Source organism: Melospiza melodia, chromosome Z, assembly GCF_035770615.1.
Source record: "Melospiza melodia melodia isolate bMelMel2 chromosome Z, bMelMel2.pri, whole genome shotgun sequence".
Lineage (NCBI taxonomy): Eukaryota > Metazoa > Chordata > Aves > Passeriformes > Passerellidae > Melospiza > Melospiza melodia.
The window spans coordinates 13364122-13391284 of record NC_086226.1 but is presented as its reverse complement, the minus strand read 5'-3'; the positions used below and the strand labels follow the sequence as shown (position 1 = coordinate 13391284).

Here is a 27163-nt window from a genome sequence, read left to right as displayed (position 1 = left end):
TCCTTGCTGGACACCTTCAGTCTAGGAGGAGGAGGAAATGTGTCTGTGAGGAACCCACAGAGAAGGAGCTGACTGGACTTAGAGGTAGGAGGGGGAAAGATGAAGTGGGTAATTAGAAAGAAAAAGGAGAGAGAAAAAGTATTCAGATGGGTCAGATAAACAGTGAGATGTCAGGGACCGCATCTGAAATGCAGGCTTCATTAATATTTTGGCTGCCTTATCTCAGACTAATTTATTTTATGGACATGGAGAGCTGTTCCTGCTGATGTATAGAGATGATTATCTGGAAACTTTATTGTTTTTTTGAAAGAGGAATTCTCAATGTTTCTTGTGCTGTGCTGGTTTTCCCCGTTCCCCTATGTTTGAAGACATGAATCACCAAGTCACTATATCTCTGTGCTATCTATCAGGAAATTTCCAGGTGATTTTTTTCTTGCCTTGAGCAGATATGGAAGCTATTGCTACCCAGTAGACTCATGGTCCAATCACATATTGTGCCAAATGCCACAAGAAAAGGGTTAGAAATTGTGGACAAGAGACTTGAGAGTAATCAAGTAAGCAAACATTTGGGTGCTCTACAAACCATTACTTACTACTCCAGAGCAAATTATAAAGACAAAATAGATGACTAAATTTATTTGGATTTTATTCTACTAATTTTCATCTGTATGCTATTCACAAAAATTTATTATTTGCTCAAGAAGAAAAAATAACCAAAACCCACAACCTGATATCATTTTCCAGACAGCTGGGAAAGGTTATAAAGGCCAGGAGGTCCTTTCAGTTAGTGCATGGCAACCTTCCCCTCCAACATGGATGGTTCCACAAGAGAGAGTCTCCAAGGAAAGCCACTCCTGTTCTGGCTCACTCTTTATTGACAGCATTAAAGAAAGCAAAGCTTTATCCAGCTGATGGTAAGGTTTATACAAGGAAACTACTGGTAGAAACATGATAAACAAGAGAGATGTTTAATCTTACTATATTACCGATAGTAAGAAAAAAAATCTGTTGCTTTGAACGCATACATACATATCATACGTGCTGATAGTACTGCCCTTGGTTGAACGTCCACTTGCTATCCAGCCCTTTATCCTTGTTTGTATCTAAGAATAGTTCGTAGGGATAGGACTGCTAGCATGGATACCTGAATGGACTTGAAATATGTAAGCAAAATTGTCATGGTCCAACTATGCCAGAGAGAATGCTTAGCTCTGTAAGAAAAGAGTGTAGGAGACTTCTTTTATTCAGGAATAGTCTTTGAAGATTATCCAGTGGTATCTCCGAGGGGACTGCATGCAGAACATCTTCATTGCTGTAAAGATTCTCTAATAGTTGCCTTTGAGAAAGTTTTGCTAAGGCAGAAGGCCTCTTTGTGCAAATGTCTGTAAAGAAACTAGTCTTGGCACAAACAAAAATGCATGTGACAAATGTAACTGAGTTACCTGTGCTTAGAGGTGTAGATCATTACAACAATAATATTAATAATGACAACGTAAAATGGTGATTTTTCATGAAGTGGTTCTGTGTATAAGAATCTTCAAGCATAGATGTATTCTCATTACTTTAATATGGCTTTACTATTAATGCATATTGTTTTGGTGTTTGAGTGCATCAGGCTCAACAGCATGTTCAGTTCTGTGCAGACTGTTTGCTCAGCTGAGTAGCATATGGTGGAAAGAAGCTGCTTTATTAAAAGAGAAGGATCATACCACTTACTCTGTAAAGCTTAGTCTGTATGTTTTGCTAATCTAAATCTACTCATCGCAACCATATGCTTGTGTGGCTTTAAGAAAAACATATTGACAGTGTCAGACATAGCAATCCATCACTAAAATAGCTACTTTGGCAATCACACTTCAGCAATACTTTTTAATTCTGATGGAAATACAAAGTAAATCTGCCAGTGGAAAGGCTGGTGCCTAAGCAAGAGCTCTGCTGTGAGCAGTCATGGCAAGTGCATCGCGGTCTAACAAAGAGCCTCAGGCCTTGATTCAGAGCTGACCAGATGCACAGTCGCATCAGCTGTGATGGATTTCACAGCAGAGCTTACATTTGGCAGAGCAAGGTTCAAAGTATGTCCTGACCAAGAGCTGACACGTTTTGACATATCCTTCAGCAATAGGCAAAACAAAGCATAACATATCTTATTTACTCTGCGTGTCACAGGGCCTTATGCTGACAAGGGTGACAGTCTCCCCCCGGCACCTGAGCAGCCCAACCTCGCACTCGGTCATGGTCCGACGGGCAGCAGAGCCACTCACTTCAGCACAGAGCTGGGCACCTCCCTCCTCACACAGCCCATCTTCATCACAAACACAGGTGTTGGATGGCACTAAGCAAAAGCACAGAGGAAAAACACTCAGGATAGCAACCAAGTTACCAAAAAGAAAAAAAAAACCCAGACTAAAACGTTTCTAGGAAATCTGTAAGACCGAAAGCAATTTTCTGGAGGGTGGTCAGCTTTCACAAGAAAGACATGGACCTGTTGGAACAGATTCAGAGGCAACAACAAAAATCATCAGAGGGCTGGACCACCTCTCCTACGCAGACTGGCTGAGACACTTGCCATTGTTCAGCCTGGAGAAGAGAGGGCTTTGGGGAGACCTTATAAAACCTTCCAGTACCTAAAGGAGGCTTATAAGAAAGATAGGGACAGACATTTTAATAGGGACTGCAATGCTAGGACAAGGGATAATGGGTTTAATCTAAAAGGGACCATTATTCAGACTAGATAGGAAGAAGAAATTTTAGGATGAAGGTGGTGAAACACAGGATCAATGTGGCCAGAGAGATGGCTAAGGCCCACCCCAGAAACATTCAAGACCATGTTGGACAAGGCTCTAAGCAACCTGGTTGCGTTGAAGACATCCGGGTAGATTGCAAGGGGGTTGGACTAGAGGATCTTTACTGGTCCCTTCCAACCCAAAGCTTCCTGACAGTCTTTCCTTAACCTAATTCCCTAATTCTTTCAGTAACATTAGCTGATATTCAGGTTCAGTGAAAAAAAACTAGAAGTGGAAACAAATTGTGCACTGCTGGGGCTTCCTCTGCTTGGAGAGTCTGATCATGCTTGTGGGAAAAGCTTACTCAAGCTATCTCAGATGCTGTACTCAAAGCCTTCTCTGATGTTACTTCTTGAACTGGTCCATGGATCTACTACTCTAGAGCTCAGATAACTTGTAAGATGAGAGATCTGTCTTTGGACATTAACAAGCTGATCATGCAAACCCTTACAACTGGTATCTATATTTTCATACAGACAGTTTCATCAAGATCAAAGGATCTACTCCTATAAATAAATATGTGTAGCTATATCAGTGACATTCAGGTCAGAATATTCCACCTGATATTTATTTTTCATAAATGTGCCCTTTTTTTGGTGTTGTATGCAATTTTTTGCCTATGTTTGTCTTTGCTGAAGCTACAGACAGATTTGACTTTGTTGTTGTTATTATTTTTGTCTGTTCAACCCTGCTAGACAAAACAGATTAACTGCTATCTAGTAATCCTTTTTCTTTTCAAATTATGACAATAACCATGCCTCTAGCTTGGGCACTTCTAACACCCTAATTTATTAATTGACATTTCCATTCCTGGCAACCTTCATTAAATGCAATGCAGCGTAGAACACTCAAAGAAAATAAATCAGGGATTTGAAAACTTCCACTGCAGACTGATTACAAAAAACAGGAACTATTTCCTCTGAGGGAAGAGACCTCACCTTTAATCATCATACGAGAAACTGGGGACAGACAGTAAACAAAACTGTACAAACCTACAACAGTAACTGGCTTTCCCAGCTACCATACAATAAGACTTTTAATTCCTAACCACAGGATCCTGCTGGGGAGACTGCTTGGCAAATTTCAGGAGAGGATTAGATACTCCCGTGGGCAGTAAGAGTTCCTGCAATTGCTGTTTTAAGGAATCTGAACAGGTAGATACAGTGAAAAAGATTACGGCAGGGGTTTCACCCAGAGGACAAAGTGGACCAAAATGATGATTCACTTAACAGGGACTAGGAATAAGCTTTTCCTGTACATAGTACATTTTTTTACAATATCCTGCAGGGTTCTCTTTCCCTGGTGGAGGCTCCTGCCGTGTTTGTATACCAAAGACCTGGCTAATGATTTGAGCCAGCTTAGCAGTGCCTGGTGCTTCTGGGAGGGACTGCAGATGCCATACCAGGACAGACCAACTGCCCAACTACTAATGAATAAGTAGCGATAAAGATATCCTTTTGGGCACATGAACAATTTTGCTTACAGTTTTTAAGTTCTCTTACCATTACATTTTTCCCATGAGCGGCACGATCCACATGGTATTTCACCTGCCTGGGGTACTTTGCAATTTTCTGCATTAGTCAGAGAGTATTTTCTGCCCATGCATTCCAAGGCATGCATCTTGCAAACAGTTAAAGGTGTGTTTCTCTTGGTTCTTTGATCAGTAGCACAAGTGTCCAGAGAAGGACTGAAAACAAAGGCAGGAAATGCACTATTTAAATGTGCTTTATCTTGGTAACTTCAAAACAGCTGAGAGACTGGAAAACATTCAGAGTCTAGTAGTAACTTCTTTGTTCACTTAAGTATCTCCTAAGAGTGCAGTAAAGAACTCAAAACATGGACACACTGGAAAAAGTCCAGACTTTTTCCTTTTCTACAGTATGCTCAGCAGAGTCAAGATCTGTCCCATCTGAAGGACAGGGATATTACCATCTTTTTGCCATTGACCCCAGCAGCAGAGAGAGAGACTTTAGTTAAAAGTATTTCAGATCTCAATTATTCTCTAATTTATGACACATGCATGAACATAAGTACACACACAGAAAGCATTTCTTATACATATATGACATATACAAACATGCACATACAATATTTTGTAAGTATTTCTTAATTTTAAGGTGTTCAAATATACTTTAAGATTTGTATTCTGTTATCTTTTAAAATGCTCAGCTTTTACTAAGTAATACCTTATAATCGACCATCAGAAACTAAAGATATTTCTGGAAATACACATACATCTCCACAGAAATCTTAAGAAAAAAATTACCCAAAAAATTGCTTATTTCTTGAAATGCAGGTAGAGTTTTAACACCCACATAAATGAGCTTTTAAAAATGGTAATAACAATTCTTGGGCAATCTTAAATGGTGTTTGCTTTGGGGACAGTTCCAGGAAGTTGCCACCATTTGTGTTTCATTCTCCAAGTGTAGGAGGAGAGTAAAAAACCCTTTCATTACTTCAATTCCAAGAAGCTGTCATTATTTGTGTTTCATGTTCCAAGTGTAGGAGAGGAGGAAAAAAACCCTTTCCATTACTTCTGACTTTTAATCTCGAACTCCTAGCTTCTCCACTTGTTCTCAATGCAATCAGCAGTATTTGTGTGGAATGAACAAAAGAGTGACCATCTGGAGCAGAGCATGCCTGTGCTCTCCTGCACGCACTTTACAGCCATGGGGAGGGGACCTCACAGGGTACCAGAGAGCAGAGACAGGCTCCCAGGGGATGGAGAGCTTTGAAATTCAGACCCAAAGCCCAATCTTCAGCACAGCTCCTCATTTTAAGCTCACAAACTCTTCCACTGAAACCCTTGGTGTCCAATAGGCCAGTTCAGAACATAAACCTCGGCTAAACAGGGGCTTGGTGGGGAGAAGAGGCTGATAAGGTACAAGCAAATGGCCCTAATGAGCTTCATGGGGCTCACTGAAGGGAAGGGGAATGCCTGTAGGAGGAGGGAAGAGAAAAGCCTAGTAAGAATCCCAGAACTCAAACATTGCTGACTTAATAGTCAGGCATTAAGATAACTTTTCTTTTTCTTTTCCTTTTTTCTTTTCTTTTTTTTTTTTTTTTTTTCTGTGAATTAGGAAGTGGGTTTTGATCTATAAGTAAGGTACTAAGGAAAAGAGCCTTCTCCAAGCTTTGGGAATTGTTCTTAAAAAGATGACTTTGAAGCCTTGTAGAAGAGCTAGCTTTACAAAAAATTTAAAATACCTGTAGCATAGTGCATCTTAAAGGTATTTAAAATATAGCATGGAGTACATTAGCTGAGTCTGAAAAGTTTGGTGCATCTACCTGTGACCAAATATTTTTATGAACTGTATTATATCTTCCACTTAGGTTAGCATCCTCAAACACAGGTTGAGGTCCATTAACTGCTGCGCTGGGTCAAAATGACAGCTACTAAATCCCTAGTGAAGTTTGTTGCATGAATTTTCCTTGATCCTCTTTTTTTAATAGAAAGAATGAGGTTAACACTCTTATTCTGAAGCACAAGAGAACAGACCAAGGGATATATAGCAGGAGGCACCTGATAAAGGAAACAGGTGCACTTGTATGCATTGTACTCTTTGGTCATCTGGCAGCACAGTCTCTAAGATAGTGGGGCCCTGATTTTTATGTGAGAGTTTTCTTTACAGACAGAAGTAAAAATCCCTGTTTATATATCATCTTAAAGAACAAAGTGAGTTCCAGGGGAAGCAATTGTATTTAATCCGTAATTAAATTTTTTATGATATTTAAAATTGTTCAGATGTCTTTTTTACTTGCCTAAGTGATAAATCTTAATATCTGAGTCTTAAGATCAAAATCTTGCAGAGAAGGCAGCTTAATTAATATCAGACGTCTGCACGAATCTGTCTGCTTTGCACCACTTTAGAAACACCCAAAAGAGGAACCGGAGATGATTTAACCAGCTGCCAAAGTTTGAATCCAGGAGTTCAGGGACCATGTTGCCAAACTCTCACTAGAGTTCAATCCCTCATACTGTCTTGAGAGTGATTTACATATTTACTACAGCTGCGTAGGCAGAAGAAAGACAGTGGAAATCAACATGTTAAGATGCATACGAAAAAGGATGGAGAATCTTCACTCATAAGAGAAATTAATAATTTGCACTCATTGCTGAGAAAGGATATTTCCCAAGGCTGAGAATATCGCATCATTGCAATAAAAAATTTTTAGAGGCAAGCAATAATCCGTGTGTAAAGTAAATGTGAGAAATTCAATACTTTTTACCTGAAAAAATAAGGTTAAGGATAAGAACAATATTTTACCAAAGCAAAGATTGTGAGAGATTAAATAATATCTGTTAAGTCCCTAATTACTTTCACTACCTTTCACCTGCAAAAAGAGGTAGGAAACTTTTGGTGAAAAATTCATCATGCTGGGAATGATTTTAACTTCCTGGAATTACATTTGAGATGAGAAGTTTTAATGTGACACAGGAGAGACATAGATGTTTTGCAAACAATTTTGAAGAAAAAAAGAGAGGATAGTACTTCAAAATTATCAAATCTCATGTTTCACTGTGCAGATAGGTCTCAGCTACTGGAGGCTGAGGTTCTGCCTGTATTAACACACCACAGTCTGGTTCCTTCCATGTGTTAGGGACAATTTACAAAGAGTAGCTGGTGTCCCTCTTTGCCCCAGAGGATGGGGACTACATCAGAACTGGAATGGTCTCTCATCCTGGTTACTCCTGAGCTGTTCCTGGGAATTATACAGGAACTAGCTCTTGTCAAAGGTTTACCAAGAATTGCTATACCAATTTGGCTGCTCTGGTGCCTAGGGATCATTGCCTTGCCTTGCTCTCACTGATGAGGACAGATGTAGCCTAAGGCACCCCACCAAGAGGGACAAATCACCAGCCTGTTCTAGGGTTTTTGTGCTGTTATGGGCAGCCTCTGTAGCTAGTCTCTTGGAAAGTGAAAGGATGGAGGAGAGGTCTGAAACTGCGGTGTTCCTGAATTACCACATGAACTCTTCTTGCTACAAACACTCTTCAGAGAAGAGGCTACTGCTGAAAGTCACTGCCAAAACAAAGCAAGTTAATTCTGCTCTCTGAGGAAAGATTGGACCAAGATCTACTTACATGCTTTACTCCTACGGCCTTATAACAGGCTGGAAGATTAGTCTGCTTTGACAGCTGATGATTTATCCCTCCATCATCAGATGCATTATTTCAAGACAGTGAAAAGAGGGCATGAGGTAACAAAAATGACTGTTATCTATATTCTTGCCATTTTAAACACAATTATAAAAAAATAGAAATAGGCAAGTAGTAGATTAATTACAAATGAAGCTTCAATGCGTAGCTAAATATAATTCATTTAAACCACCAAGGTTATTGTGACTCTGCCCAGGGCCTTCCCTAGCTCTGACTCCCCTGTATTCTGTGTAACTGACCTCAACACATACATAAACCAGAAAAGGAGTTGCTGATTCTTTTAAATAACTGTTGAGAGAAAAGAGCAGGACCAGATTACTTGAAGCATTTAGGTGTTTAAGCAGAGGAATAGCACTGGATTGCAGAGTTATTACAAACCTGGCACTTACAGGTTTGTAATAAACCTGCACACAGGTCAATGGCCTCTGACCCTAGGGAACTATGCAGTTCATCTGCATCTGAACTAAGCTCACCAATTTTAATTTTGAGATGTTCAGAGTGCTAATCTTCTCTTAAAATCAGAATCATCATGGAGAGCACTCTTGGTCTATGTGCCTGATGGGAAGTACCCATGCTCCACTGAAAGCTCTACCTTGAAATCACTTGAAACATTTTCACAGTTTCTTCCTCTTATTACATATGGGTAACACATATTTGGTCTGTTATCCTGAAGCTTCCAAACTACTCAACTCAGTCACATAAATCTGGCCAGATTTCATATCTAGAGCCCACACCCACTTTATAGGAGTGACTTGATAGGAAACATCATCCAGTCTATGCAAACCAGCCCAGATGCTGGAGTGCTGAACTCATTGGCACATCTGCTCATCAGCACTATTTGGTCCCAGGTGTCTTCTTGTTATTCCTCCATTTTTGTTCTCTACCTTTTGTGTCTCTCAAAGAATTGAGAGACTTACTCATTCCCTTACATTATTTCTTCTGCATTGCTTATTGCAGAATATAGGCTTAGATTAAACAGGAAACAGCAAACTCTAATCTGCAAGTTATAAAGTCAGGAAAAGTGACATGACTGGTCTGTGAAAACTGCTGTGTAAATGTGAGATGAATTAGATTATTGTGTCCTTCATAACCCCCTAGTCTCTCAGCAGTGAAAATAAATATGCTTTATTTCACTAGTTTATTGCTTTGATGGTTTGTGTCCTAAGGGCCTCTGTTGTAACTTTTCCTTAATCCTCTAAATCTTGAAAATATAATTTTATCTTTTTTCATCTGCTTCACAGATCAAGCAAAATTATGCCTTCACTTTCTGTCATCCAACCATATTTTAGCACTGCTAAAACCCACTGACAGTTCTGACAAGGCAGGTAAGTGATGAAGAGGATATTGATTGAGGTGTAAAGCAAACCGAGTATGTCTCTTCCTCATGTAAGTAAAGTTTTCTCCTCTACCATAGACTGAAAACTTAAGAAATATAATTGGTCTTGAATGAAGTGAGAATCTAATAGCCAAATGGAGCCTGAACTTACCCACACTCATAGGGCATTTTGCACACACATTGTGACTGATGTACTTTCTCCCATGGCTGACATTTAGGCTCTGTCACCTCTGTTTTCACACTGGTCACTGAAGCAGAAGAACACACAGATATAAAGGGTCAGAAAAACAAGATCAGCTGTGAAATTATTAGCTGAGTTTAAAAGGCACTGAATTATATAGTCATGACATAGTCACATCCTACATGGTCATTAAAAGTATCTACTACAGGGAAGTAATCAACAATATTAAAAAGATATGATACACTTTGCAAATTTACTGTTCAGTAATTTATCCATGGGTCACCAGCCAGATGGAAAGAGACAGGTATTATACTAAAACTTAAACATTAATCTCATTCCTGCAGCAGTTATTTGTTTCTGCTAAATTTAGCACTGCTGAATCATAGCTGGGAACAGTTTTGTCATTGGGTTTCAGAATTATTGACTTCACTAGAAAAGCTAAGGATCCAAAACCCTATGTGAACCCAAATACCTTTATACACTGATGGTAATGAAAATTACAAGTTCCATCATCAGTCCTCAGTTTGTTTTTAAAATAAAAATAATAGAAATGACTGGGAAATTTTCATGATCACAGGTGTACCGTTCTTTAAGTAGAGAGTTGTACTCCAAATTTTGCTAAACATTTCTTTGTAGGTTTCTGTAGCATGTTAACAGCAAGACTTTGCTAAATCCATATCCACACAGCTTCCAAGGAGGTTTCATCCTGATTTTTTTCAGATTGTGTGTCTGCTAACATGAAAATTTAGTACTACAGATTTCCTTTCCTAAAAAAATAGCTCCCTTAGAGATTAAGACTTGCTAAGCAAAACAGAAAAATTATCAGAGAAAAAGGAAAAAAAAAAGAAAAAGTAAGAATTTCAGTGCATTACGATACAGACAGCAAATATAACCCTGTCTTCCTGCAGAAGGGAAATTTTCACCAAAAATCACTGCATTTTCTTTATCCCCTGGTTGGTTGCATAGTGACTAAGCACTCCCATCCAAACATAAGTATGCCATTGTGTCTATGAGTACTTATCTTCATAATTTTTACCCTTCTTATCTCATACTCCTTGAGTTTTTACCTGTTATTAATCCAATTGTTGTTCTTTATTTATTTTATTTATTCTTTATTTATTTATTTATTTAACTAATACAATGCTTCCGTACAGCCAAGCAGAAGCTGCTTTTCTTTCTGATGGAAGCATTTGAAACTTTCCAATTATTGATGGAATTTGAGAACCTGATGTTAGCAAAAAACCAAAAACCAAATGAAAATCAGTCACTGAGGCTAAGCCTAAGTAACTGGTAACAGCTGCTGCTCTGGCAGTTTAGCAGCAGCAAGTCATTTATGTACAGCTATGCCATTCCTTCAGAAATCACTACCCTTCTGTTGATGTGTTTATGACAGCAAATGACTTACACCAGGAATCTCACAGGACTGCTGCCTTTTTAAGTCTAAGCCTGACTGTCACCTTCCTTTTTTTGCAGCTGAGGCAATGTCAGCAGCATTGGCTGATAACGAGAGGACAGAAAAAATGTAGGAGATGTGCCTAGTCTGCTGCAGCAGTGCCTGTAGTCCCCAGTCAAGGGTCTCCCCAGGTGAATATGTAGGGCCTCAGGTGAAGATGTGGGTATGCTGGAAGCACAAGCTGCTTGGGTGCCTCTGTGTCACTGATCAGCATCACAACAGTGCTCAAGAGAAATTTTTGTCTGTCTTCCACAGCTGGAAAAGATATCTTAGAGCTGCTTGAAACTATAGGCTATTTCCCTTTCTGCCACTACCTGCCCATATCAAACTAGAGCTTAGACAGCATGAACTTAAAGCAGCATTTTCCCATTGCTTCCAGTTCCTTTGTGTCAGCTCTCTGAGTGCCAGATCAGCAAAAGCAGTCACCCAGCCCTGTCATCCTCTATCACAAGAGGCTCTGGTGCACTGAACAGCTTCCAGATAGAAAAACTCTAAGATGTAGTTCATATGGTGGGAGTGTTACACAATGTGTGAAAAGTGAAATATATTTGGGTGGCAGAATAGACAGCATAAATCCCAGGCAATCTCTTAAAACAGTTAGTGATAACACTAGATAGCAATAGGGGAGTGGGAAGCAAAAAGCCTTAATGAAACTTCAATGAAATGCCTTCAGGCATCTTGTTTGGACAGACCACAGAAAACACATCCCCATGCTTTCTGTGCTTCTTGCTGGTAATGTAAGTATGGCTTCTCTATCACTATCTCAGGAATAGCTCTTTATATGTCTAACCTGCACTAAGCTTAGGAAAGAAACTCCTGCATTGTACCTGAGGACTGCAGTGGCTTACCTGGTCTCTTGCACTGGATAGTCTTCACATCAGGAGACCACTTGAGGCTGGGCTCACACAAAATGGAGCGTGCCCCTTCCAAGTGCATGTCATGTGGACATGACAGAGTTATTCTCTCACCAATCTCATACACAGGTTTCCATGGCTCTCCTTGCAAACCCCGCTCCAGCTCAGGCAGGAGACAAGCAGTTTCTGTGGATGGAGGCATTTGAGACAGCCACAGAAAATCAGTGGATTGCATAAAGCAGTCACATACTTTATTTTCTCAAAAATTCCATAAAAATTTGAATTGTGAGGTTAGCTGACTTTCCTGTAGAAACCTGTCAGGATATTAACTCATCACACCAGTCAAACATGCAAAACTAGGAACACACAGACAATATATTCTCCTACTGCCTGCAGGTGCAGCCTAGCTTTATGAGGGCTTCCCTTTCAATAGGACCCATGTTTCTGTTGACAGTTCCCACTAGGCAGCAGTTTTCTAGTAGACAGATATCACACATATGGGATCCTGGAAGAACATGTCCTGGTACACACCTAGATAGCCTTAAAACTAGATTTTATGGGTGTGTTTCTAATCCAGCATTACAATACCTGGATTCACACTAGAAGTCAATTTAGACCTGATTACATCTAGGGAAATGGGAAATACAGGTGTGTCTTTTCTCCTCAATGTAGCTGGAAAGCAGATGCTTTGAGTTGTTCCATTGGAATTCAGAAATGGAGTTGTAGTTCAAAACAAGAATCAGTTAGACATACCCTGGCAATATCTCTCTCCAACTTGCCACTGTAAATTACTGCTACACTTAGCAACAGGATCACCAACAAGAGAATATCCATGTTTGCATGCATAAACAATGTTTTTCCCAACTGGGTATGAGTTTTCAGCATTCTGAAAGAAAATAAACAGGTGAAATTTTGGATATAAAATATAAGAACTACCAGCAGCACTCTTTGATTCTGGAATGCAGTAGCTGAGGACAGTGAGAAGTAGAATTGCTACTCTACAATGAAGTGATGAGAGAGTCTGGAATATTGGGGGCAATCCTGGCTATCAAGTCACCAAATGTGATGAAAAGGGGTATGGAACAGCGCTCTCCTGATGATGTATAAACAAACTCCAATAATGGTTGTTATCAAACGTTAGCAGGGCAGGATAAGATCTTGAACAGCCTTGGCCTGGGGGGAGATCATAGTGACTGTGCTGGTTTTGCAAATTTTTAGGATGGCATGTTATCCACTTTCTAAAGGTTAACATGGACTTGAAGATACAGTTTTTTTCTCATTTTATATTACACTGTCCTCTAAGGAGAGATCTTACGAAAAACTGAGACTATTGCAGGGTTTTACCTTTAGTTTGTGAACCAAAAATATCAATGCAGGAGACAACTATTCATTGCAAAAAAAAAAAATTGCTAGCAAAAGAAGGAGGGCAAGATTTTGAATCTTGCTGTATGTTGCAGTTGTGCAGAGACAACTTATGAATTTTGAACTAATCCTTTTATCTATTTATTGAGCAAAGAGACTTATGACAGCCTGATAATATGAAGAAGGCATAATCCATTCCTCCAAGGGAAGAATTAGTCCCCCTTGTCAAAATAGGTCTAAGCTATGGTGAACCAAGTACCTTGCCAGGTCTTCATTTCACCAGAAAAAGCAGAATAGTGAGTTACAGAGGGAAGATTCCTAAAATCTGTTTATGATTCTGTTATGGACTTCATGAATGACTGAGCATTTTTCTCTCTAGTTTGTTGTGATTTTATGTGTAATCCATGTGGCTCAGTAATTTTTAATACATTTATGGAATAAAGGACAAGTAGATGACTATTCTGTATAGGTACCATGGTCCAGAGAAGCAAAGATTTTGTTCTGGTTTTGAGGGTGGGGCATTTTTGGTTTTATCTAACTTTTAGTTTGAATAGTTTTGGATACTGTCATGTAAACATCAGACAGTGAAAAATGCTGCAAGAGGGGCTATTCACTTGGTCAGATACTAAGCTTGCCAGGAGAAATACAAATTTGCAAGTGAACATCTATATTAACTGTAGAAAAGACATTGCAGGTAGGGATAGAACAGATAACAGAGCAATAGAAATAACTCACTTGAACAAATCCATTTTCTAAGAGAGGAGGAGGTGAACAAAACTCTGTAGGATTTATGGATAAATCAAAACAGTGTGGTTCAATCAAGCTGTGAAGCAAACAAAAGTACAGTTTAGTTTGAATTTAGTTTTCTTTCCTTTCAAAATGCTACACTCCTCAGTGAAGCCCATTTTCAAGACTATTATGCGTACATTTACATCATGATTATATTGAAATCAGGCGCTGCCAGGCTATCCAAGAGAGTGGTAAATAGAATGCTGTCAAGTTTACTGGCTCTTACCCCATTTTCTAGCCTTATCTTCTATGACATTCACAGCTTCTGAATTTCATTTTCTTTCAACTTAAATGTTAAAGCTCAGTACATGATCTCCTTGAATTCAATAGTTTATGCACCCCTCTGAAACAAATTTTTAAATCTTTCAGCAGTTATCTCCAAGTATTTTTTATTACTTACCGAAGATGCTGCAACTCTTCATCTTCACAGGCTTTGCTTTCATGCTGCTCTCCCAGGCAGGCCTTCCCACCACCACGTGGGGAGGGGTTGTTGCAGGTTCTACTCCTTGATTTCCTTCCCCCTGAACAAGGACTCCAGGAGGACCAGCAGCTCCAGTGTCCATCAACAACACCTGTGGCAATGTTTGGTTTAATGTGAAAACCAGTCTCTTTAAACCACTCTCTCATTAAAGCATTCTCTCTGAGAGGGTTTAAAGTCACACGCTGCTCAAAGCTAGTGATGGCTCCAACTGTGCCCTTACAGAAAATTCCAGATTGTAATAATCCAATCTTCCATCTTTACTCAGCTTTGACATAGGTATTATTCCACAGAGGCTGCGTGTTATCAGTGCCTGACAGAAAATGAAAATAGCTACCAGCTACTACTAAGTATAAAATTAAAAAGGAAATTTTTCTTAAGTCATTGATAATTAATTTAGGACATGTACTTACTTATAGGTGGTTGCATTGAGCAGTTAGTATTGTCCACTGTATTTAACACTAATAACAAAACCAGCTCTTGGCTGAGGACTGTTTAGACATGCTAAACAAAGACTCAGGCTTGGCACGACCCTCCCCATGCTGTTTGTTTGCAGTGATGTCTCACCCCAGCAGCCACTGCATGGGTGTGCAGTGTGACAGACAGACTCTGGGAGCAGGAGAACATATTGTGCCACTTCTGAATTCTCATGGGTTTAAAGAGAGAGTGCTGACCTGGCTGATCTTGCACGAGGGTTCCCAGCTCACAAGCCACTCCAAAGGTGTAAGGCTTGCAGTAACACACACACTGTGTTCCTTCCACAGCCGCCTCACCACCATTCTGGCAAGGCTGACATTTGCAGGGATCATTTTCAGCCATATATTCTTCAATGGCTTGTTTTAAGTAGTGCTTTTTGACTGAGGAGCAGGGCACTTCCTTTACCAGCTCATATAATGGTGTTAGCTACACACAGTAGGAAAACATTCATATTAAATCGTTATTACTGTAATATAAGAGTTTATAAGCACATTTCATCATGCAAAATAATTTGTGACATTTGCTTCTGCACATGGGATTTAGTACATTAGATGATCTAATTTGCTAATTAGCTAAAATCTTATCTCAGTATTTAATATTAGCCTTTTTAGGAAAAGCCAGTCCTGCATAAAAGCATCCTTTAAAGCTACTGGTATGTCAGTCATGTTTAAACATATCTGAGCTATGAGGATGCAGCTGACATAAAAATACAACACAGACCACCAATGAACTTCAATTCTTGAATTCTCCCAGATGTTCCCAGCATAAAAAATAAACACATTTGATTTTTATGAGCCCACTATGGCATTTCATTGGCCAGTGATCAAAGGTAACAGAAATTGAAACTATTTTGCCTTTGAATTGATTACTTTATGATATTATATGCTTTTACATTTAGCTAAAACTTCCCAATAGAAATTTTTGGGGCTCATACCATTCTTGAATATGTAGGTGTTTCCCAAAAGGGACATAGACAAGGTAGCAGTGAATAGGGCCATGCCCAGCTCTGAAGTGTCTGCCTTGGAGAATCTCCAGTTATGCTAAACTTCTGGATTCAAAGTGAAGGAGGAGAAGTAAAAGAAATATGCAGAAGTCGGCAAGTGAAGTGGAAGCAACTTCCTTGACATGCCCATATGCATTTTGGGAAAGGGGCTATCTCAAATTGGGTATTTCTCCAACGCAAACATGACCCTCTATTCCTAACTAGAACTCCATTCAAGTCACTGAAGACAGGTATTGACCTGCCAAGGGACTTAGATTTGTCATGCACCTGATCATATTAGCTTCACAGCATTTTCTTCCTGAGCACTTTCCTTGTTTTACAAAGTGATCTGAAAACAAAATGAATGTAGATCATGGCATGATTAATCACCAACCGTAGCTTACTAATTTCTCCCCTTGAGGTGATCCCATCTACTCACCTCTGCTTCAGGAAAATAGCCTTACCTTTTTTTTAATTACTCTGGGATAGTCTGTCACTGATGCAGCCCACAAGGTGTACATCCGACTGTTCCCAGCAGGATTACCCAGGTCTAGATAACTAAGGCCAGCAACAGCACCTGGGCTTCCTCCTTCTATGTAAGGGTCTCCTTTAATTTTATTGCCAGTGCTTCCTGCAGATTCAGGATCGGGAATAGATAAAATGTAGGTGTTGCTATGTTTACAAATGGAAATAGAAACAATGCACGCAAAAACTCTGCTAGCAAGTAGTGAAAGGACTCACTGGTGCAATTCAACCACCTGTGCCTACAATGATCATATATAGGTGGTATCTGTTTTTCCAGGTGGCTTGGCAGCTCTAACTTTGGGTATTCAGAAAAGTGCTATTTTCTGGGAAAGCATTAGCAATAATTGACAAGTGCCAGAGAGCCTTTTAAACCAGACACTTGATGTCTGGGTTTAGCATATTAGGACAGAATTCATCAAAGTTATCAACACCTGCTCCTCATTTTGACAGCAATTTAGGATGAGATGAGAGATGGATACACGACAACTGTGTGAGTCACCACTGAACATTTACCTGAAGAAGTCCGTAGCAGTTCATCCAGTTTGGTGCATTCTGTCTTCTTCTTTTTCACAATGAGTGCATTCCAGCCTGATGAGGTACACTTGTACAAGTCTGTTATGCTGACACCTGCAGATAATCCATCCATTAACAATACTGTACACAGAAAATGTGTTGGATTCATTTCCGAGTTTTCCACTGGCTAGAGAGGTCATGATATCTCTTTATGAGAGATCATAAAGCTTATCATCCATAAGCTTTAGCACTGTGTGGATCTTCCCACTAACACAAATGCTAGTTAATTACCTCCTGGTTTACTACACTTAAACTAGCAGGTAACTAATTAGTATTTGTGTGCTGTAGGAAGATCCATACACTGCTAAAGATTAGGGATGAATGTTCAGAGGTGTGAGGTGTATCTGGGAATAGTTTACAGTCTCATTTATTTTCTCGCCTCAGCTCCAACTGATTACCATTATAGGTGCCATTTTGGTGTTTACTCTGTAATTTTTTCTGCTCTACACAAAACTGTAGTTCTCCACCTTGATCTCCATGTAAACTTTAAACTTCAACATTGTTTGAGATTTATATTCAAGTTCAGCCTGAGGAGGTCTTAAACTGACTGTGATTTTTTATACACATACCCAGAGCACTGCAGGTCACAAACATGGATCTAGAATTAAATGCTATGATTTGAGCAGATTTTTAGTCTTCTTTCTTTTGACAATGAAGAGAATGTAGTAACTTTCTGTAGAATGTAGTAGAAGTCTGTTACGTGATTTTAGACATTAACTGGAAAAACATACATATAAATTTTTATTCTTGATTATTGACTTTCTGCAACAAACACTCTAGTACTCTACCTTCTGATTTCATTCTGTCAGTATCCATATAAAAAATAACTTTGTAGTGTCCTCCTAGAGACCCAGAGTGTAAGAAGTGTGTCCCAAAATGTTCAATAAGTCTTCGGTAGACGCTGTGCTCGTAGACGACTGGAAGGTTGAACAGTTCCTTCCAGAAGGGCTCCGCAAGAGTGAGAAAGTCTGGGCGGTTGTTAATAAACTGAGCAACTTCCACACTGTTCTCAACAACCATCAGCTGCTTACTCTGGGGGAAGGAAAAGCCATCAGTCATGCTCCATGTGACTATCAGAGTGGCTCCTAATAGCCAGATGGCGCACACTTTCTATTGGCAACTAACCAACAGCTTTATAGATATGCCTAAGCAACACAGTAAATGCAAAAAGAACACCCTGAAGTCCTGAAATATGGTTGCACCTTTATTTATAATTGCTGCAACATCTTTCTTTTCCTCCTGTGTACTTGAAAACTAGCATAAGGACAAGTGAGATCTCACTCTTCAAAGATAATGGTGGCTTCCAGAAGGCTTTCAGAAGCCTGGCAGAAGAAGGTTAACAAGCTTTGTCTGAAAGCAAACAACAGGCAGTGCAGTTGTTCTTTGCACCCTGTTTTGACTAGGTAAGACGTTTGTTGTAAGATGCTCTGGCCATTTCGAGGATGCTTCTTAATTATAAAAGCCAATATGCCTGTACAATGCTGTTAACTTTAGACTCTCAAAGTTGCTTTTGAACTGGGTTATGCTGAGTCTCAAAATATGTCATTGTTAGTGTCTGCTTGGGGGGTCTAAAATGCACACATTTGTTACTTGATTTTATTTTCTCTAAGACAGAGGTTGTACTTCATAACTGAAAATTACTCTCAAATTATTTATCTAATGCTTCTTTTAAAATAAGTTAAAGGCATAAGCACTGTGACCTTCTGGCTGTTGAAGACACCAGATTTCTTTCTTAATGGAGTTCTGCTAATGGAAAATGCATTATAAGTTAATTTTAACCACAGAAGTATTTCAATCTTTTTGCTCCACTATACTGACCAAGATGTAGCAGAAAAAAGGGGACAATGAACCACTTGAAAAAACCAAAAAGATAAATCAATTATGAGAAGAAGCCAATGATTTCTTCCTTAAATAGGAAGAAAAACAGATAGTAAATAAATAAATAAATTACTACTAAATAGGTAATAGAGAGGAAGTAGAAACAGCAGCCAGCTCCCTCTGGATTGATAAGCAAACCAGTGATCTCTTTTTAAAGGTTTTATGGGATATTTACTGTCATGCACTTTGTAACAAAATGTCTTTATAAAACAAGCATTTTCATCTTACTACAAAAACATGTGTAAAATAATGAAAATATTTATGCAAAGTACTACCCTACAGTGACAAGTTATACATACCTTTTGCAGATTTTTATTCTCTGTCTGCTTGTATTTGTTTGAATTTTCATACTTCTCTATGTGCTTCATATAAGACCAGGTGCTGTTGAAAAACTCATAACTAAAATCATTTTGAACTTTAACCTAGAAGGTGACAGATAGACATCTGCATGAAGAACTTAATGTAGGATTTAAAAACTATAACATATAGAATAGACCAAGGCCTTTCTGATGCAAAATAAGCTGATGTGTTTTTCAGACTGAATCCATTTTAGATTTCGTAAAAAGTACTGCACACTACTGGAAAAGCATGGAAATCCATTCATATATATATATATAACCTCAAATATTTATGCTATGCAGTAAATGCAGTATGGATTGTTTGGCATGCTTCTGATAAATGTGAGGCAAACAAAATCACTGAGACTGACTTCAAACAAAAACCAAAACTTTTCTGGAAGATCTACACAAAGCATGCCAAAGCCCTGTATTTCACCTCCAAAAAGCATTTCTTAGGGTGATTCAGGTCACGGCTTATGCTAAGGAGATTAGCTTTGCATTCAAACTGTGAAAGATTTAGAAATCACATCTAAGAAATTAATCTCTTTTTTTTTTCCTTTTCTTTTAGCAAGATACACACCAATTTATATTTCAAAATAATAAGCAACTGCAGAGAGGATACAGGTGTTAGTGAGCTGTGTTTAGGGAAGTGTACCTGCCAAAGGCCCCTGCAAGATTTGCATCATTCTCCCAGTTTTAATCCTGACAGTAAAAACAAAGTTATTCTTAATAGAAACATACCTGAAAATTATAAGCAAGAACACTTTCACTCAGCCTGTAGTATTCTCTTCTATCACCACTGAAGACCTTTCTGCATTGCCCTCCAAAGCTTTTTGTATGAATGACTCTTCCCTTAGTCTCACCAGTAATAATATCAAAGCTATAAGAAGAAAAAATACGTCATTAAGACAGAGACAAAAATTACAGAGCCATTATAACTGAGTGCTGTATCTGCAAGTCATGACCACAGGCTGATTTAACCACGGGGTTATCACCTGATAGCCCTTTATACATGCAGAACTGCAGTATGCATAGCATGTTACAGCATTGAAAGGGAAATGTTGGTCTTGATTTGTCAGCAAAAATTAACACGTCGTTATCTCTATAGATTAAGACAGTTATATCTATCTCAACTGATTTTAAGTCCTATTGTTTGAACAATTACTGCAACACAGGAATACAGGGCATCCATTCCAAAAGGGGGCTGGAGAGAGGGAGGGTTATTATACCTGGGGTGTAGCATAAAAAGTAATAAATCAACACCAAAGAAACTTAAAACAATTGTTTCGACAGGTTGCAGTTTAGAAATCCATTTGAATCTAGAGTGCTAAATTCAACAGCAATGAACAAAAAGAATAAACATTGCTGGCTCATTTTTTCCATGCTGAAGATCTTGTGCTATTAGTTGAAATTTGATTTAATATCTTAGTAGCTGTCTTTCAATGGCAGGAACAAAACACTAAAAGATTTATTCAGTGCTTCAGGTCAAAGGACTTGTACATCCTGCATGGAACCGCTGGCACGGTGGAAGCAGTTGTACTGAACACTTTTGCATATGAGATGTTTTACCATAAGCCCAGAAAATCTATCTGTACACCCAGAGCTTGCTAATACATCAAAATGTAAGTGCATTTGGAACCAGTACTACTGAGTCTGGCACAGAACATTACCCTGCTCCTGTAAGTTCTGAATTCAGAGGTGTTTTGTCAATATCACATACAGTTTTCCTCTCTTCACATCTATCTTCATCTGCACCATCATCCTCACAGTCCTGATCACCATTGCACACTAGGGATCTGCTAATGCACTGACCTAAATCAGGACAAACGTGCATGGAAAAAAGAAGTATTTGTTAGTTTAAAAATAGATCACCTAAAATCAAAGCAGAAGTCCAACTAATCTACTACATTAATTAGCATATTCACTCCCATGATGAACAGACCATGCCCATGAGGGCTTATGAACATTAAATGTAGACATAAAGAAATAGTGCATAGCACACTCGAGAGAGCCATAGCTATTCAAGGCTGATGATATATCAGTGAAACAGTTGACTTCTAGATCTGCTTCCTAAGCTCTCACCCTTTGACCCAAATCCCTTTGGTGATTAACTGTGATTGTCTCTCTAGTAGCACCAAAACCTGTTTATCACAGTCCTCTCTGATAAATATCTACCTACGAGATAATGTGCTCCTCTGTGAAGGTAATGGGAGATGCTAGGATACATTTTATAGAGCATTAGTTTTCATGATCCAGGTAATTTCATATTTGGAAATAGCCTAGAACAGCAGCAAGACATCAGTGTAAGGTTGCATTCCTTAACTACCTCTTTATAATGAAAAAAACCTGTTCTCTGGGGCAAACAAGTAAGGCAGAATGAGTTAGAGAGGTACCAGGGCTACAGCATACTATCTTCGATGCTCTGCAATACTCCAGATTAAAGTAAAAGCACACATAGTCGAGGCTGGAAACAAAGGAAACATTCACCTAAGCCAAATTCATCTGTAGATCAAGAACACTGCAAATACATTACCCATATACTGAACTTGAAAGATAGCAAGGTTATTTTCTTAACTTCATAAGTAGAAAATATTAAAAATTATCTTGGCTGGTACCTGAGAAACACCTGAACCGATCGCCACAGCCATCTTCTGTTGGGCATCCCCTTGTGGGGGTGCATGGTCTTGTTTCAAAGGTATGCCCAGAGCAGGGGTTTCCCCCATACTGCCCATAAACTGCCACTGTCCGTCTCCTAATCTGAATGCAAATCAAAGGATATCTTAGAAATACAAATGCAAAGCCAGAATAGTTTGCTACTGTGAAGACACTGCCACTACTCTAGACATTCACTATTTTTTCTGAGAACAGACACACCTGGTATTACCACCATATGGTAGCAAACTCTCAAGTTAAGAGAAAGACAACACTTTTGTCTCTAATGTCTTTAGCCTGGTGCATGGTTTAGTCAAAAATCTAATATGTAACTGAAGTCACGAGAAAGCTGCTAAGAAATTTAGGTGGGTTTTTAAAAATTTTTAATAGGAATAACCATGCCTGATATGAATTTCTTAATGTTTTTCAAGGTAAACAACATCATTAAGCAAGATGATAAAATCTTACATCCAGTGGGCTAGTTTTTGTTTCTAAAAAAAGTAAGTACTGTCTCATCGCACATCTTTAATTTTGATTAATCCTCCCTTAATTGGCGCAACATCAAAGTAAATGAGAAGGAAAATCAAAGGCAAGTGTCTTGTACATCTATAGAGTTGCAGTGGAAAAATCATCAACTTATTTTCATTGGAGGTAGTAACACTTTGCAACCAAGTTTTCTTCCCTTGGCACGATGCCACTAATGAAAAATCAGTGGAATTGGTACAAACCCTCAGTGGAGGAATATCTGTGTTTACCTGACAGCTCAGCTGAGCTTTTTGAAACTATCACCAAAATAAAAAGAGCACAAATTATTTTACAACATGAACATCATAGCTTTGATAGAAAACATATTGGGACAGACTGGAAGATTTATCTTCTTAGTTCTTTGCTCTTCAGCTTCTTGTTGTGCTGGGGATTTTGTCTGAGAATCTGATTTGGGAGTTTAATGTTAGAGTGGTTTCTTAATTACTGGGGGAAAAAGTATATGCTAATGAGGTTCTGAATACAGAAAAAATGTGTCCATCTATACCTGTTTTTGAGTACAGCCATTGCACTCGGACCAAGGGCCAAAAGAATTCCAGCGGCAATGGACGGGAGAAGGGCTGTTCCGGTGTTGGTTTTTGCATTAAAAACAAACAAAAATCAAACAAAACACAAAAAAAGAAAAACCAAACAACAACCCCCCCCCAAAAAAAACAAAAAACAAAAAACAAAAAAAAACCCAAAAAAACAAAACAAAAAAAAAACCAAAAAAAAACAAAAAAAAACAAAAAAACAAACCAACAAACAAAAGAAAAGAGAGGAAAATCATCAGAGATTTCCATCCATAAGCATGAGTGCAAAACTTTCCTAAAAGGCAAAGCAAACCTTCAATAATAATTAGGGCTATGTACAAAACCCCTTGGCTTTGCATTTCATGTGTAAGAATTAAATCAATCCCAGCCTGGCCTTTCTGGCTATTGGAAAGAAGAAACTAGACACATTCACTTAGCCTAAAGATCAGAAACAAAACAAACTGCCAGTTCCCATGGGAGGTTTTGGGGGAGCAACCTGTCCCTGGGCCTGGGGCTGGCCTGGGGTAAGCTGTGCTGTGTTCCACAGGCGTGGGTTGCTGTCCCTCACGCCACCACCGTGTACCCTTCTCCCCAAGGATGGCTGACTCCTCTGGGTAGAAGTTAAAGGACACCATAATGCCTCACAGTTGTCACTGGTGGCAGCGCCAGAGCTGACACCAAACAGTGTGTATTTCTCCCAGGAAATATACCTGACGACCCCTTGAAACCCTGCCTCACATCACACACCACAATTATATATGCTTAACTTTCAACATGCATTTTATTAAACAAATACTCACCTGGAAAGAATAGGAAAGAAGCCTGAAACTTCCAGCAACAGAAAAATCCTCAGCACCTGAAAAAAAATAAGGAAGTAAAAGCAAATTTGCTTTGCTTTTCTACTTTTTCCTTCCTTTTTAGGACATGCAGTTGTTCAAGGTTTCTGCAATCTATACACTAGTCAGCTTTAGAAATAAACGGAAAATATCACACAGATTTTTCAGCTTTGTTGTGCAAGCTTGATTTTAAATTTTCTTCTTTCTTGCAATGCTGTCCAATTACTTTTTCAGCTAACTATTTCTCCATATAAATTAATATTTCATTGCACTTTTCATATTCACTTCATCAGTACAAATTAAGTAAGCAATTTTCTTACCTTCATGTTAGATAAAATACTCAGATATACAGCAATTACCAGGGAAAATGCACTTCTAGCATTTTCAATTTGGAAGCCAAAGGAGTCAGTCAGTCTGTCTGTTGCTGTTCATCTCCTCATTCTGCCTCGCTACCCTGCTTTTCTTTCCCTAAAAGGGTTGAATATTGCCAAGGAATTTTAACCTTAACCCATCTAGTTCTCTCCAGGGACACAGCCTGCTTTGGGAGTTGCTCAGTATTTTTAAGACATATAAATCAAGGCTTGGATATATTAGCAGGGGCTGGCAGAAAATTATGAGCACTTACTGAAAGAAGAATCATCTTTTCTTTGTCTTCTCATAGTTTCTTTCCTCTGAACAAGACCTTTGAGAGATCCCAGGCTGCATGCACTACATCACAGCTGAATTCATGGCTGCGGCAGGAAGAACTGCTCTAGGATGAAGTTGATGTTGCTAAGGTTTTATTTTAAGCACAAATATTCATTCTCCACTTCCAAAGTCATGCTGATTTTTGTGTATCAAATTTCACAGTGAAAATCAGCTTATGGATCTGAATGCAAGTTTTGGTCAATTCTAGCCTGGTTCTGCATGCTTTTTGTGGAGATATAAGACTCAAAAAGAAATAAGAACACTTTAATTTTCCCTTTCCTTATCCTGCCATGTCCTCTTTTTTTTAGTTTTGATTTTTTCCCCCCACTTTTCAGAGCTGATCCACTGCAGTAATGGCATGAAAAGGCCAAAGAAAATGCTGGGGAAATTTACCTTAATTTATCCTAGTGGACTCCAGATAAAGCCCTCACAGAAAAGTAGCACCCCTATGTGAAGATGTCTTATATACTAGATCTCAGCTACTACACCAATTTTTAACTGTCTACACAGTCCTCAGAAAACTAAATGCTTCGTGTCATACCATCACAATATGGTGAGCTCTAAGCCCTGCACTCTGTTGGCATGCTCTGCTTTCCTTAAGAAGATGCCTAGATCTTGGATCACACTATGTCCATGCTTCAGAGCCAATTTTGATGAGCCAGAACCTGTCTTTGGGACCTTTTAGGTTTAGCAACTATGAATTTCTTTGATAATGTAATTCACAGACTTTTGACACTTCTGTACATATTTTATTGCTTTTCATCAAAATCCTCATGCTTTCATTTAGTTTATGACCAATTTGTGCAACTCTGACTGTGATCATTTGCCTATGAATGAAATTATTAAAACTGAGTTAAGACCTTTAATAGCTGGCCCAGAATACAGGAAATGCAAAAAATATTTTATCCATCCAGACATATGTCTTAATATTTCAGTCAGCTGTTTTAATGGCTTAGATAGCAATTTAACTTTTTGTAAGTATATCATTAGCTATAATGGCCCTCATGACCAAGATATACTGGTTTGGTTCCCAAACAAAACATGCAAGTAAATATAAAAAAGGACAAGTAGAGCTAGCAAAGAAAGTGTGTGTGTTGGCAGGGATCTGGTCTCAATTAATAGGTAGTCAAGTCATTACTATACTGCTATCATATTCAAATGAGTTTATATTGATAGACTGACTTCCTACAAAAAGTATTTCAGCAAGACAAAAATGTTACTCTGGCAGATGCTGTATATTCAGGTATACTTCAACCTAAGGATTTTATCTTCTTTTCTTTGGGAACAGGCCCCTGATTTTTCCTGACTCTGTCTTCAGAGTAACAAAGGCAAAGAAACTGAACCAATATGGTGCAAACAAGAACGAGGGCAGAGCTGGATTTTTGCTGTTCCTAGGACTGCAAAAATGGCATTTCACTTCTTTGCAGTGGATGGGTGTTTAGTGTGTCTAGAGCAGTGGGACTGGGAATGACTGATTCTTATTTCATTTCACAGGGTACTTACAGCAGCTTTTTTCTACTTAGCATTTAAGCTCTGAACAATTTATATAGTTTCCTACATTTTTGTGTGTGTTATTGACACTTAAGGCAATATGCAGTAGCATAAACATCTACTTATGCTTGAATTTTGTGACTGTGCAACACCTAGTACAGTCTCAGGTTGACTGACATGTGATTCTACAATAACATCAATTATAATAAAAGGCTTGACTGGGGAGCTCCCTAATGACTTCCCCTGATGGCAGAGTAGCAAAGGTCAGAGTGCAACTTACAGAGAAGTGGAATCTGATTTTTCCTTTACTGTTTGTGAAAATGGCAACAATCTAGTAACCATTTTACTGTCTCATCAGCAACTTTTATTCTTGCTAAACATTTGTACTATGTTATTCATAAATAAACCTTTAGAATTAATAAAATAAATAAATTCTTTAGAATCAAAAATGATGTTTTAGGGGATTAAAAGTGGAGTAGTTTGAGAGACACAAAGGGTTAGCCATAAGCCAGGGCACTTTTTGTCTTGCACCAAATGATAGTCCTAGCACAGGAGTGATTAATGCAACGCTTCATTTGCTGGGTTAATGATATCCTGCCTGGTCTACAGACAGTCTGAAATGGTATTGTCTGTATTCTACTTCACACTAAGGTCAGCCAGAATATAATTATATCAATGATATTTCCCTGTAGACTTCTGGCCTTTTATAGGATTGATGCCAAGGTTACTCAATAGTTTACCAAGCTTTAAATAGTCTCGTGTCTTCATTGTCCAAGTTCATTATGTATTACAGCCTTAAAGACAGTCTGTGCTCTGTGACTACTGCAAATGCCAAGGTTCCAATGACAACTGAGTGGAGAAAGAACATCCTGTTATTATGGTTTTGAATTGTGAAATTGACTTGGGAGAGTTTTTGTATTTGTTTCTGTATGCTAAGGCAATCTCACTTTCTTTTTTTAAAGCTTTTTAATTGCCTATTTTGCTTTTAATGTATTTGCTGTGTTTCAGGGATTAATGACAATGCCTTGGGATGTATCTCCATGAAATATGTCAAATAGCATTACTGCTGTGCTAACTTTAATGCAAATGATTCTCTCTCAGGGGACCTTGTAGAAGGATATTGCCTTAGATACTGGAATTTGTATGCTGCAGAAACTACACCAAACAAATAAGGGCTGTCAGGGTTCTGGTTTGAAAGAGCTGGGTTAGAACAAAAGAGCCCAAGTTATTAGGATTCAAAACTCAGAGAGCTTTAGTGGTATACTGGCAATA

General features: G+C 38.7%; 1 protein-coding gene across 2 annotated transcripts; it reads right to left on the bottom strand.

Moving 5' to 3' along the window:
* Nucleotides 1–629: 629 nt before the first annotated feature.
* On the bottom strand, nt 630–24455 carry C7 (complement C7). 2 transcript variants are annotated; one of them, XM_063180172.1, is made up of 18 exons: nt 24339–24455; nt 23678–23733; nt 22853–22925; nt 21786–21927; nt 20841–20982; nt 19912–20050; nt 19132–19254; nt 17743–17986; nt 16895–17008; nt 16321–16487; nt 15072–15300; nt 14320–14491; nt 13866–13953; nt 12522–12654; nt 11763–11954; nt 9432–9528; nt 4286–4470; nt 630–2332 (listed from the first exon to the last, which is right to left on the bottom strand). In XM_063180172.1, the coding sequence occupies exons 1-18, from the start codon at nt 24351–24353 to the stop codon at nt 2145–2147; spliced, it is 2499 nt and encodes an 832-aa protein (XP_063036242.1). In that variant the 5' UTR covers nt 24354–24455; the 3' UTR covers nt 630–2144. The 2 variants fall into 2 exon arrangements, with proteins under 2 accessions (XP_063036242.1, XP_063036243.1); XM_063180173.1 differs by lacking the exon at nt 24339–24455 and adding an exon at nt 24034–24188.
* Nucleotides 24456–27163: the final 2708 nt, after the last annotated feature.

Bases quoted from the DNA above. Each gene is read 5' to 3' on its own strand.
- C7 (XM_063180172.1), bottom strand. The intron at 19,255-19,911 runs GTATGTTTCTAT...GTCACCTTCTAG, and splicing joins TTCTTGCTTATAATTTTCAG to GTTAAAGTTCAAAATGATTT. The intron at 16,488-16,894 runs GTAAATGTTCAG...CTGAATCTGCAG, and splicing joins ACTGCTACGGACTTCTTCAG to GAAGCACTGGCAATAAAATT.